This window comes from Vicia villosa, unplaced genomic scaffold, assembly GCF_029867415.1.
Source record: "Vicia villosa cultivar HV-30 ecotype Madison, WI unplaced genomic scaffold, Vvil1.0 ctg.000809F_1_1_3, whole genome shotgun sequence".
Lineage (NCBI taxonomy): Eukaryota > Viridiplantae > Streptophyta > Magnoliopsida > Fabales > Fabaceae > Vicia > Vicia villosa.
Genome location: NW_026705357.1, coordinates 127,290 through 141,292, shown reverse-complemented (window position 1 = coordinate 141,292; position 14,003 = coordinate 127,290). Strand labels below are relative to the sequence as shown.

At 34.3% G+C, this 14,003-nt stretch overlaps 2 protein-coding genes and 1 pseudogene across 2 annotated transcripts; 2 read left to right on the top strand and 1 right to left on the bottom strand.

The window, feature by feature from the left end:
• Positions 1-478: 478 nt before the first annotated feature.
• On the top strand, positions 479-4,330 carry LOC131631320 (3-dehydroquinate synthase, chloroplastic). The gene is made up of 8 exons (XM_058902112.1): positions 479-937; positions 1,070-1,220; positions 1,305-1,472; positions 1,577-1,803; positions 2,843-2,966; positions 3,583-3,645; positions 3,734-3,877; positions 3,967-4,330. Exons 1-8 carry the CDS (start codon positions 615-617, stop codon positions 4,096-4,098), a joined length of 1,332 nt encoding a protein of 443 aa, XP_058758095.1. The 5' UTR covers positions 479-614; the 3' UTR covers positions 4,099-4,330.
• Positions 4,331-4,420: 90 nt separating this feature from the next.
• On the bottom strand, positions 4,421-9,330 carry LOC131631316 (beta-galactosidase 13-like). The gene is made up of 19 exons (XM_058902110.1): positions 9,080-9,330; positions 8,842-8,937; positions 8,628-8,740; positions 8,436-8,502; positions 8,249-8,341; positions 7,999-8,142; positions 7,814-7,908; positions 7,537-7,642; positions 7,362-7,446; positions 7,145-7,263; positions 6,867-7,034; positions 6,580-6,758; positions 6,384-6,493; positions 6,186-6,295; positions 5,983-6,090; positions 5,633-5,740; positions 5,371-5,516; positions 4,861-5,206; positions 4,421-4,757 (listed from the first exon to the last, which is right to left on the bottom strand). Exons 1-19 carry the CDS (start codon positions 9,260-9,262, stop codon positions 4,611-4,613), a joined length of 2,523 nt encoding a protein of 840 aa, XP_058758093.1. The 5' UTR covers positions 9,263-9,330; the 3' UTR covers positions 4,421-4,610.
• Positions 9,331-10,883: 1,553 nt separating this feature from the next.
• LOC131631319 (uncharacterized) lies at positions 10,884-13,491 on the top strand (annotated as a pseudogene).
• The last annotated feature ends 512 nt before the right edge of the window (positions 13,492-14,003 follow it).

Genomic DNA, 14,003 nt, shown 5'->3' with positions numbered 1-14,003 from the left:
ATTAAAGGTCATAGGTTCAATTTCATATAATTTTTTTTTTTTTGGCTTTTTTGATATTATTAATTCAGAATTGTTCAAAAATGAAATTATAATTAAAAATTAATTTAGTATTTTAAAAAATGAAAAATAAAAAATAAAAGCTAACGTGGCAGTCCAGTCACGGTTTAAAAGTATGAAAAAACCGATTTGATAAAAATATTAACATAAGGACTAATATGGTCCGGTTAAATTTTGTAAGAGATTAAATCGAGTCCTTTTTTTATGAGGGACCAAAATGGATCTTCACTCTAAAATAAATCCACTCAATTTTATGTTTCATCCAATTTTAAACAATCTAAACATAGAATATTATCAATATTCCACATAATACCCCATCATCATTCCACACCACATTCAATTAATCAAAGAAATCTTAAAATAATTTACTATATTAAAAAAACAAAAATCTTCACCTAACTCCAGATCCTAGTCACCACATTCATCACCTACTTGTTCAACAAAAACAACCATGTTATTGCTATTACATTCTCCACTCACCAACCATCAAAATTCACCCTCCCCTTCATTCCCCCCATTTCCATCCAATTCCAATTCCAACTCCAACTCCAACTCCAATGGCTTCCACATCCACCAATTTATCTCTATCCCCATCCCTCAAACAACCCATTCACCTCTCCTCTCTTCAAAATCCTAACTTTCTTCACCCCCACTCCTTATTCTCCCACCCCACCAACCATTTCCCAAAAATTTCATCACTTTCTACACAACCTAGTTCTCTTAGGTCACCAATATGCGCTAGTTCATCTCAACTCATGGACCCCTTTTCAGCAAAAACCCAACCCGGAATTCCCACCACTGTCAACGTTGATTTGGGTGATCGGAGCTACCCCATTTATATCGGATCCGGGTTGCTCAACAAACCCGAGCTTCTCCAAAGGTAATACCAATTCTAATGAAATGGGGCTAATAAAAATCAAATTTTTACAGTTATTACCAAATTTTAATTTTGCAGTTTCAACCTAATTTTGTGGTTAGTAAAAAACTTAATTTTGCTGTTTTATGATAATAGGCATGTTCATGGAAAGAAGGTCCTTATTGTCACTAACACTACGGTTGCACCTTTGTATCTAGACAAGGTTGTTGAGGCTTTAACAAATGGAAACCCAAATGTTTCTGTTGAGAGTGTAATTTTACCTGATGGCGAGCAGTACAAGGACATGGTGGGTGTTTTTTAGTGTTTGAATTGATTTTTGTATTTGTTGACACTTTTGGTTATGAAAATTGATTGCTTGTTTGATTGATAGGATACTCTTATGAAAGTGTTTGACAAGGCCATTGAGTCTAGATTGGACCGGCGGTGTACTTTTGTTGCTCTTGGAGGTGGTGTGATTGGCGACATGTGTGGCTTTGCTGCCGCTGCGTTTTTGCGTGGTGTTAATTTTATTCAGATTCCAACCACTGTTATGGCACAGGTCTTTTGCTGCTCTTTTTATATTGTGTTATGACGATGGTTCTAATTTATGCTACCTGCATTATCTCTTTTCCATATTCATTGAATTGTGTATTATGTTCTTAGGTTGATTCTTCAGTTGGCGGCAAAACTGGGATAAATCATCCCCTTGGGAAGAACCTGATTGGTGCTTTTTACCAACCTCAATGTGTGCTTATAGACACAGACACATTAAATACATTACCAGAGAGGGAACTAGCATCTGGGTTTGCAGAGGTTATAAAGTATGGGCTCATTAGGGATGCAGAATTTTTTGAGTGGCAAGAGAAAAATATGCAGGCTTTGATGGCTAGGTAAAACCTTAATTAGTAGTGTAATAGGCTTTCATTCCTGCTACTAACTTCTTCCACTTCCTTTCTGAAGTTTGTAATAATTGGTGTAACGGTTCTTAGTCCAAAAGAAGGTCTTCTAGGAAATGTACCTTTGGCTGGGAAAAACGCATCTCTAGCTTGAACTTTTTGACTTCTCATTACTTGTTAACTATGTTGCATGTACAGATATGAGTATCCAAATCGATGCTATATACCACTTGTATATTTTTTAAAATAAAATTAAAATAGGGGTATGAGCATGACTAAATATATTAAATAAAATTTACATATTTAGATATGTTAGAATTAAAATTATCTAGATATCATCGTACTGTCTCAAGTCCATGCGTGCTCCCTCTCTCTAGTCCCTATATAAATTATCTAGGTATTTATATATGTCATAGCTTGATTTCTATGTAATAATTAAGGTTGAGAAGTACTTTGAGGCAGTACTGTTAAATAGCAGCAATAGCGGAGTTATACCTCTATAGCATAGCTGAATTTGGACAAACTGCTATTTTTCTGTGATACGCTATTTAGTTCAAAATGATGTTAAATAGCTGCCATAGTGGCGCTATAGCACTGTCCTGTAGCAGAATTTTAGCAGTTTGCTATCGGCGATTGCCAATATTGCTTTGAGGGTGACGGATATCCAAAAAAATAAGATGCATTAAAAATATAAATATAGGTGTATTATCTAGTATCGGAGGCAAAGTTGCAAACGCAATACTCCCTCTGGTCTCATTTATAAGCAAAAATTTAATTTTTAGATTCATTCAACAATCAATGTATTTAGTCTATTATTAGATTAAATACATTGATTGTTGAATGAATCTAAAAATTAAATATTTGCTTATAATTGAGACCGGAGGGAGTACCATTTTTGTAGAATCTGGACATCATTGCAAATTAGTGTTACATTTTGCGTTCTTCTGTCATTTTTCATCTCAATGTTGTGCAGTTTCTTTTTTAATGCTCTTCTACTCTTCCAGTTTTTACAAATTATTGTCATCGACTGCAGAGATCCTAATGCCCTGGCATATGCTATAAAGCGATCGTGTGAAAACAAGGCTGAGGTTGTATCCTTGGATGAGAGAGAAGGTGGAATCAGGGCAACATTGAACTTGGGTCATACATTTGGTCATGTGAGTATCTTTTACTGTTTACTGTATTATTTTTGGATGCAAACTTTTGAAATCTTTGCTGTGAAGACCATCCTTGGCTTTCTTGGCATATGAAATCTTTATAACTTCAATTTTAAATTTATATGTCTTTATTATCAAGTAGAAAAATTGTCAATATAATGAAAAAGAATTTGTGTATATGGGGAAGATATGAATTGTTTGAGAAAACTTTAGTACTTTGTGTACAATCTTATTTTAGCCCGATTGAGATCAACAAGTCAATTTAACCGAACGTAGAATTTAAGTTTCTACAGAGGATTGGACAAAGAGAATGTTATGAATGATATTTTAGTTATTTATTACTATTTTGATTAATTAATCACTCAAGCCCCATTTCATGTTATATTGCTTTGACTTATTCTAAAGACTTCGTGAATCTTTCCGATCCCATAATTTCTCAGACCACTTACATATTATAGGTTTTAAAAATATAATGATTAAAAATCGAAGAATACGTGTTTGTTTGCTGTGCAAGTTATTTTCATCAAAATAATAACAAAAATTTGTTTCTGCAATATCCTTATCAGTAAATTTCCTTTTCTGATTTTAATGTTCTTTCTCATGGCACCCTTTTTAGGCAATAGAAACTAGCGTTGGCTATGGGAAGTGGCTTCATGGAGAGGCTGTTGCTGCTGGCACGGTATAAATATATATTTTTTACAATAAAACCACGAACTATACTGATATTTGTTTCAATTCTGAGTGAAACTGTTTGCCAATGTATACAGGTAATGGCTGTTGACATGTCATATCGCCTAGGATGGATTGACGATTCTATTGTGAAGCGAGTCAATGACATTTTGAAACAGGCTAAGTTACCTATTGTGCCTCCTGAAACTGTGACTGTGGACATGTTTAAATCTGTAATGGCGGTAAGGGATGATACTTCAGTTTCAATACTCTTACTAATGCTTAATTTTCTTTTCCTGTGATTAAAACTTCATTTATATTGGTATATCAGGTTGATAAGAAGGTAGCAGATGGACTGCTGAGACTTATCCTTCTAAAGGGTTCTCTAGGAAGTTGCGTTTTCACAGGGGATTATGACAGAAAGGCTCTAGATGACACACTTAATGCATTCTGTAAATCTTGATCTTTTCGGCTCGATGTTTCAATTGCAGCTTTACGCAATTCTTTGTAATTTATAGGGAATGTTTGTATGTTGTGAAAATCTCACCTGTATTTTTCCAGTGTACTTGGGATGCCACCCTGGTCCCAACTATATAGGCAAGAGAGTATTACAAAGTTGTTTTTATTAGAATTTGAGGCATGATCAATAATGGTTAAGTCATTAACCTAAATTAGTAGATAGGATTTACAATCAATCTCTTGTTCTCGAGTAACAGTTTTGAGAACTCGGTGGCATGAAGAACTACACGATTTCTGTGATTCTAAATCTTATCTAATTCCTGATGAAACAAAAAGTTACGTGTTAAAAACTTCAAAATGTGGTATTAACAAATCAAGTAAAAGCCTACTCATATTAATAAACATCTACAAAATGCCAAAAATACAGTCTGAAATGTCTAAATGACAGCAGTAGCCACGGTATGCTGTCTGATCACATTCACAGGCATCTTTCTTCATTTTTCGAACTTGACTCTGTCAAGTTGACATATGTGATTGCACATTCTTATGACCACAGTGCACTTGAATGGCTAGAGTCTTTGGAATTCCAGGACAAGTGTTTCCAAGCTTATCAAAAATATTCTTGTCTACAGGCACAATACACTTTGTCTTTCCCAAGCAGTACTGTTCAATGAGAATAAAAGGGTTACATGTTGCAATATGCAGACATGAAATATAGCAGCATACCTATGTGTAAGAACAAAAACAAAATAAAAACGGTGTTAACCTGTTCCACAATGCTTTGGCTATTTGGTGCATTGCATTTTCCAAGAATGAAATTTCCACAGCTTCCCACTGGATCACCATAACTTGCAAAATTCACTTGAGTAATTGTTTTGTTGTCCGGACACACCAAGTTTGCTGTTGGTTTTGGAGTGTCCACATTGCTCCTTATCACACCCTTTTCTCTGCTCCATATCTCTACATTTGGAGGATAATCTTCCCCTATTGTGCTGCAAATTGTATCTCTATTGACAGTTAGGATCTTTATACCATCTAAGTTCCCACCCATCTCCTCCAATACAACCAGAAGATTCATCTTCGGCTGCAAGAATGCCCTTGGAATGTGATACCTGTCAAAACAAAACATAGAAGCAAGGTTTTAGATAATTTTTTACTTATCTTAACCCTCCTGTTTTCCGGCACCTATATTAATCCGAAGTTCATGGAAAAAGTAAGTAAAGTCTGACTAAAAATAATTCAAAACCAAGATTCGAACTCGGTTTTAACTACTTACACTGGCTGAGAAGGCTTTCCTAGAGGAGAAATGAATGCTGACCAGTACCGGCCAATACTTTTCCCATTCACCCAAACCATTCCTTTGGACATACTTTCCATTTGAATGGCAACAGGATTATTTCCTTCTGGAGCATCAAAGTTAGTCTGTCATTGATGAAAATATATTATTATTGGAAGAAAGTATCGGATATTTTGTTCTTTACACTTTCAAAACCCACATGCCATTTTTGTTGTGTAAATGTTTTAAGAAACAGAAGTACCTTGTACCATGTTAGAGCAGGAGCTGGTCCCTTGTTAACTTTGGCCCATTCAAACTTGTGGGAATCCTGCTCTGTGAAAACGTTGAGCTTTTCACCATCTAAACCTACCTGCAGCATAGTCATAAGTTAAACACATATCTTAAAAATCATCCACTTGGTAATCATTATATATGTGATGCTCTCAACCAGTGCTGTTAAATAGCGACTACAGTGTTACAGCATACAGAAATCGCTATTGTTCCGTAATACACTATTCAATACAAAATATTGTCAAATAATCGTTGGAATTTAAATAAACTTCTTTTTTGTTTTTTTGCGATCCACGATTGATAACAATGTTTTAGTCTTACCTTATGCCACCATCCATTGTATGTCAGATCACGGGTACCACTGCTAAGTCCATGTATCCGCACGGCACGGACCCCGGCAAGCCTGTGCTCCAAGTAAGATCCACTATCCTAAATTGATTGGAAAGAAACACATTTATGAATATGCAGCCTGAGACAATAGACTGACTAATGAAATAGTTAAGTATAAGTTTTGATATCGTTACAGGGAATCCAACAGTTGCACCCAAGATTGATATGTAATTATCTCCTGGCTTCAAGGATATTGCTTTTTTGAAGTTAAAACTCTTTGCTATGTTGTTTCCATTTCCGGATCCTATAAAAGATTATGCAAAATTGAGAGATTAATCAAATACACGATTAGAAGCGCCTTATATGTTCATCATTGACAAATATTACATTACCTATATATTCACCATTGACAAATGCATGCAAAAGATGACCGAGAGATGCTACTTCGAGAACCGGCCTTATAGTTTTCTTCAACGGTAAGTCATCTTGATCCACTTTTATACTGAGGAAAAGACAACACCAGTAGACTTATTAACAAGAAAACATGTTGATACTGTGGTAATGGTAAGGATTAAGGAGCTATTTTACCTTGTCATAAACCAGAGATAGTCACTGTTATCCTTAGTAGTGCTGAAGTGCTCCGAAGGCTCCATTGTTTTAATTTGAGAAGCATCAGGAGTAGGAATCACCTCTTTAACCATTGTCCATTCAAGTTTATTAGCAAACTTTGATTCTTTGTAGTTTCTTGCACTGAATTGTGAAACAATCTATTTGAAGAAACATTGCAATGAAATTAACTAACTAAACATTAGTTCTTGACACAGAACTGAATGAGAAAAGAAGAAAAAAGATTAGATTGAGAATTTCTAAACTACCATTTTTGTATTGTATACAACTGTTTTGCAGTCAGGAAGTATGCTAATAGAACGTGGAGGAAGGAGATATTTAGCCCCTCTGAAATCCACAGGTGCTGCCACTCGGGTGTCGTTGTTGGATAAGAAAGCAGCACATGCAACACTTCCTTTCCCTTCATAAATTCTAGCCTGCGAACAAAGACATCGTAGTGTATGAATAGGAACGCTATCCTAATTTGGATTGACTTATTCGAGCTTATTTACCGGTATAAATACCAGTAAAACTATTATTGCTCTACCTCTAAATCTTTACCCAAATTTTGCACTGATGGAGTTCCCCATAGTAAAGCTTTCTGGCAAAGTTTTAAAGCAGAATGCAAGTCTCTAAGGTGACCATACTTCGGATCCCTTGGCAGTCCTATGAATGTCACAAACAAAAGGGTATAAGGTTGGACATCAAGAAAATTGAATGGTGTACTATAATTTTCAAAAGGGGTCAAGTCCAACGTGCCTAACCATATTCATCGATAGGAGCTTCATCATAGTACTGAGTTGTCACAAAAGAAGACGACGTTCTTCCGAAATTTGTTCCACCGTAATACTTCAAAACATATATCATGTCATTAGAGTGATGTAATTTGGTTTATCGGACAAAGTTTAACACCAAAGCTTAGAAATCCATGCTTTTTACCATGTAATAGTTAGTAAGTGTGCCTTTCTTTGAGAAGAAACGAGCAACGGCGAATGCAATGTCCTCAGCTGATCTTATAGATGGCGGGTCTCCAAATGTTCGGTATCTGAAATGTGGTAAGTGTATGTTTAGATGAGAATTTTACCAAACACGATTTCAAACATTTTCTTATCACGTCTAGTTAAACTGAGGTCCGGTGACGAAATCAATTCTAATACAAAGTAACCAGACAAACCAAAATCATATTTTGGTTTGATGAAAAGAGTAGAACACTTACTGTGCCGTCCAATTCTCAGTCCATAAAGTAGGTTTGTTTGGACTATTAGGGCCAGTAAAAGTATCTCCACAGTACCTTCCATTGCAAGTATTTATCTGCATAGTTATTGTGCTCTTTCTTCAATTTTCATTGACAAGAAAAAGAAAGAAAAAAAAAGTCCAAGAGAAATTGAATGAACCACCTACCACTCCTTCTGGTGCACTCAATTGCTTGCACATGATCCATGGAACTCCAGTATCTAGCCCTAAAGCCATGTTTCCTGCCCATTGAATATACCGCGTGCCGTGTTCTTTGTATGCCTGTTGAACAGATGTGTATTCATTTTCAATCTGACAAATCAACAATGATGAAAAAGTAAATCTAATGCAGTCAACAAAGATATAAATGAACTTCACATACTTTTCATAAACTGCTTTTTAATCTTCAATTGTTAACCTGTGACAGAATAATTGGACCCCCTTGAGACAAAAAAAGCTTCTCATCTTTCATCATCTTTATGATCATTTTGGTGAAGTTTTCCATATGGTTCTGCACATATATACAAATAGCATCAAAATGTCACTAATGCTTTTTGAGAAAGAGAGTGTGAAACTGATATGTGATCATGAGGTAGAACAATCACCATGAAAGGTGGACTATCTGATCTGAATATAATGTTTGGAATTTCTTTTAGCCATATTGGGAATCCCCTGAAAAGTAACCAATAAAACAAGATTTAGCAAAGATCCATGCATGTAACCCGATTCGCCACATTGACTCAACCGTCGCTAATATTTAGATAGAAATTTGAATCAACAAAAAAATACTGCCCTACCCATAATTCCATTCTGCCTCAATGAATGGTCCAACTCTAAGTGTTACATACAGACCATGCTCCCCAATCATCTTTATAAATTTTACTAAATCATAATTTCCTTCAAAATTGAACTGCACATAATAACAAACACAAATATGTTAGCAATAGTTGTTTACAATATGCTATATAGTGATACTTAAATTTGATCTTAAAACATTTATGCAGACATTACTTGGCCTTGCACAGGTTCATGAATGTTCCAAAAAACATAAGTTTGAATCACATTGAGCCCTCCTTGTTTGGCTTTCTTCAAAATGTCTGGCCACATCTAACCAAAAGAGATCAATGTATAAAATAATACAACATTGTTAATAAACACTTATAGATAAGTGCTTATAGCATACGCGTTTAATTAAGTTGTTTATTCAAACATAAACACAAATACGTTGTTGACGAAAATGCATGTATACCTCGGGAGGACTACGCGGATAATGAACGGAGCCAGAGAAAAGAAGCATCCTTTGACCATTGATGATGAGTGACCTATCATCATAAGCCACACCCTTTTCTGCACAATGGACAACTTCTGAAAGAGCTAACACTGCAACAAAAGTGGTTACCAAAAGGCCTAATTTGCTCTTAGTCAACATCATGCATGAATTTTGGTTGACAAAACCAAAAAAATGGATTGAAAATTCACAAAGATATTTGCTAAACTCAATATTTGGTTTCTTTCAAGTTATGAAACACGTGCATGTGGTGTTGCTTGGTGCACAAGCATTATGAACAAGGTGTTTCAATTATGTGATTCAAGAGAAAACTTCGGTGCATGCTTCCTTCCACTGATTTTCTTTCATTCTTTGCTTTTTCTTTCTTTGGAAAATTAGTAATAATTTCTCTCTCTCACTCACACTTGCTATATTTGGAGAGAGGATAAGAAATGTTGGAGAGTTTGTGATGTGACTTGGTCACTTAACAGAAACTCAAAAATGGTGGGGAATTTTTTTTGTATTACACCACAAATGAAATACATAATTAAAACTTTTGCATGATGATTTCAAATGTGCTTATTAGTCTTATGCTTTTTGGTTTAATTATTAAGTAATTTCTCAAATATTTGAGCATTTTTCATAAACTAAAAAGTTGTAATTGTAACTCTCAAAATAATTATCATTTTAAAATACTAATATAGTATTTATTAAATTTTACAATTAATATGTTTTTCTTTATTAAAATTTTTAATTGAGTATATATTAACTATAATTAATAATTAATAGTGTTGAAAATACTAATCAAAGGTTACAACTCCAATTTCTTTACTTAGCCTTAGAAATTGGTCTCTTTTGATAGTTTTGGTAAACAAATCAGTCAATTGATCTTGTGAAAGCCAGTACTTCACTATTAACTTCTCATTATTCCCTCGATTTTTAAGGTGAAATCTTGTCTGAATGTGATTACTTTTTTCATGACAAATGAAATTTCTTACTAGATTGATGGTTGACTTGTTGCCTATCTTCAACTTAATTGCAATGTTGTTTTTGATCTTCAATTCATTTATAAGGAATGGCAACCAATTTGTCTACTAAGCCACTAAAGATCCTTTCACATAATGGGCTTTTAGGGCTTGATAAGGTTATAACATACTGTTTCTTAGGACACCAAAAAATTGGTGATCCTTAAGATATAAATAGATAGTCATTTGTACTCATTATATCCACTTTGTCATCACTATGGTACTCAAAATCGCGATCATGTTCTTAGGATCGAACGATTTTACGACCTTGCAACTCCCCACCGTGCCAAAGAATGAACAGAGTCGGTTTTTGGTAGGCGCAACCAGAATCGCATTGATTTCATGTGAAAACGGTAAAATCTCCGTTTTTGCTTAAAAACTCCGTTTCTATTTAAAACCCCAGAAATTCAAGTTCGCGACCCGACTCAGGAAAACCCTAAAAAACGTTTCTTTTTTATTAAAACCTGCAACGTTTCTCTTCTCCTAGACTTTTAAACCGTTTTTGCTTAAAAACTAGGAATAATCAAAACTCACCCACCCAATAATAAAGGATTTATTAAACTTCCCATAATACACCATGATTAGTGTAAATTCCCAAAATACATTTATTCACTCCAATTCTCTCATGTTAAAAATATCTCACGTGAAATACAATTATTATCTCACTCAATATTTCATTCTATAACTTCTCTCTCACATTAAAATAACCTTTTCTTCTCTATTTTCCCTCTCACGTTAAAAACAATTTCAACCTTTCTCCAATGACTTCAAGTTCTGCTATTGGAACTTTAGTGGTTGGTGCTCTCACTGCTCCCCCTGCAATTGCACCACCACCACGCCAGAAAAAACTACCCAAAAATGCTTCCGGCGGTAACAAAGAGGTGTGTCATTTTTACACTAGTTTTTCTCTACACCGTATGCTACACCTGCTACAATAGCAAAGCAATAATTTCTTGTCACGGAAACCAAAGTAAAAGAAATTATAAAAAAATAAAACCAGTAACTTTGACTTGTACTAATACGGTGTAGGTGTTAAATTATATGTAAGAATATCTTTTCTCCGGTAACAAAACTGATATAGCATAAAAACATGGTATTGTTGATCTTGATAATCCAAGGAAAATCCAATGCAAATATTATATAAAAAAGGAACTAGAGGTGCCTACAGGCTAAAGCATCACTTGGATGGAACTCAAAAAGATGTTGAAGGATGTAAGGAAATTCCATTAAATCAAGAGAGAAATATTGCAAGTTTGTTCAAGATTGCAAGAAAATTTGATAAAAAAATAGAGGCAATGGTGGAGGAGGAGAAGTCAGATGTGGGCTAAAAAAGAATGACCAGTAACAACTCTTGAAACATATTTAAGAAAAGGTGTTTCAGCTCAGAACCTAGCGTCAATGAATTTCTAAAGAAGGGTTTAAGAGATGATACATGTCAAGCAATTGCAAGCTTTTTTTTTTTTTTTAACAATAATGTCATACCATTCAATGTAGCAAGGAGTGAGGAGTTCACTATTATTATGTGTGAGATGATTTCAAGACATGGTAATGGATTCAAACCACCATCTTATCATGACTTGAGAATTAGGTTGTTAAACCAAGAAGTGAAGTTGACAAATGAAACTTTGGAAGAACATAGGAAGGAATAAGGAATGTTGGTTGCACCATAATGACCGATGGATGGACTGATCGGAAGATAATGACAATTTTGAATTTCTTGGTTAATAGTCCAAAGGGTACTGTATTTTTTAAGTTTGTTGATGCATCCAACATATGCAAAACAGTCGACAAAATCTTTGAAATGATTTATGCTGTTGTCGAAGAGGTTAGAGTAGATAACGCCATTCAGGTCAGACAAATAATGCGGAAAACTACAACACTCCCGGTGAGATGTTGATGCGAAAGAGGAACACATTATATTGGACACCTTGCGTTGCACACTATCTTGATTTGATGCTTGAGGATTTGGAAAAGAAGATATTGGTTCATGAAGAGACAATTCCAAAGGGTAAAAAATTACAACTTTTATTTATTCAAGAACTTCTCTCATTTTTATTTTGCAGCATCACACAAAAAACAAAGATTTGGTGAGGCCAGGTACTACTCGATTCGCCATATCTTACCTTACTTTTGGGTGCTTGTATGAGAACAAGAAAGCTTTAATAAGAATGTTCACTTCCAAAGAGTGGAAGTTGAGCAATTGTGCAAAGTTAAGAGATGGGAAGGCCATTGAAAATGTGGTTTTGGACAAAAAAAATTGGAAGAATATTATTATTTGTTTGAGGGGTGTGACACCTCTCATTAAAGTGCTTCATTTAGTTGATTCAAATAAAAAACCAGCCATAGGATTAATCTATGAGGTAATGGACCAAACAAAGGAAGAAATTCAAAAGAATTTTCATGGTGTAAAAAAAGATATATTTGTTTTATTTAATTTTATTGAAGTATTTGTGTTTGTTCTTGATATCAAATGTTAAAAATAACTCAAATTATTATAACTTGTAGTTACTAGCCTATTTAAAATATCATTGATGATAGATGGGACAAAATACTACATAGGTCACTGCATGCTACAACCTATCATCTCAACCCACAAATGCACCACGGTCCTAGATTCAAAGTTGATATTGAGGTTAGAAAAGGCTTAATGGACTGTTTAACTAAGATGGTGGATGATCCCGAAGAACAAGCTAAGATTGAATTCCAAATGCACGACTTCCAGAAAAAATTAGGGTATTTTGGCATACAATTGTCTAAACTAACACTTAAGAAATCTACTCTGGCGTATTGGTGGGATTCACTTGGGTTTGAGTGTATAGAGCTCCAAAGAGTTGCTATCCGCATACTCAGCTTGACATGCAGTTCATCAGGATGTGAGCGAAACTTGAGTGCTTTTGAGATGGTAAGACTTTAAGAATTTATAATCAATTATTAAATGCTTTCATCTTGTTTATCTTAATTTTTTTCCACTTATTATAATTAAGGCCCATCCAAAAAAAAAAAGGAAACCGCTTGAAGCAAAAAATGATGAATGAAGTTGTGCTTTTCATGGCTAATTCAAGATTGTCTAAAAAAAAGAAAAAGAGAAAAATATTTGAGATAGAGTTTGATGACTTTAGATCTGATGATGATTGGCTTATGGACGAAGATGGCGATATTAAAATTTCGGATGAAGACTTTGTTCAAGTGAATCAATAACAAATTGAAGAGGATGATATTCTTGTTCATAATTTGGAAGGTGAATATGATGGACGAAGAGATAAAAATGAATTTGAGGATGACTTTGAAGATGAAGGAGATAATGGAGAAGACAATGATGATCCATTGAGTGATTATGACCAACTCCAACATGAATTATTTGGAAATTGAGTGAATTTTCATTAAGTTTTTTAGAAGGTTCTAATTGTTATTTGCTATTGATTTGAATGTTTTGTGTTGTTTGGAATTGTATTGAGTTAGTTTCAATGAATATTATCCTATGAAATTTCAGTTTTTAAAAGTAATTTTAGTGTTATTTGAATTTTTTATATTATGTTATGTCATATGCATATTATTAATCTATATGCAATATATATGAATTTTAAAATTTGATAGGATCTTATGATCCGTGTTACGATTCCTTGATTCACGATCTTATTACTCCAATCCGATCTTACATAGGAACTTGAGTCTGACTACCTTGGTCACCACACCAATAAACATCAGAAAAGCCTTCTAATTCTAACTTATTTGACATCAGAATTAAGTTGTTCTTTACAAAAACAATTTCTTCTTATAGTCCATTTAAAAGTAGGGGTGTACATAACTTGGGTAAATCTAATAAACCTAGTAAAAACTCACCCAAACTAACCCAAAAAAAGTGGGTTGGGTCTGGTTATTAG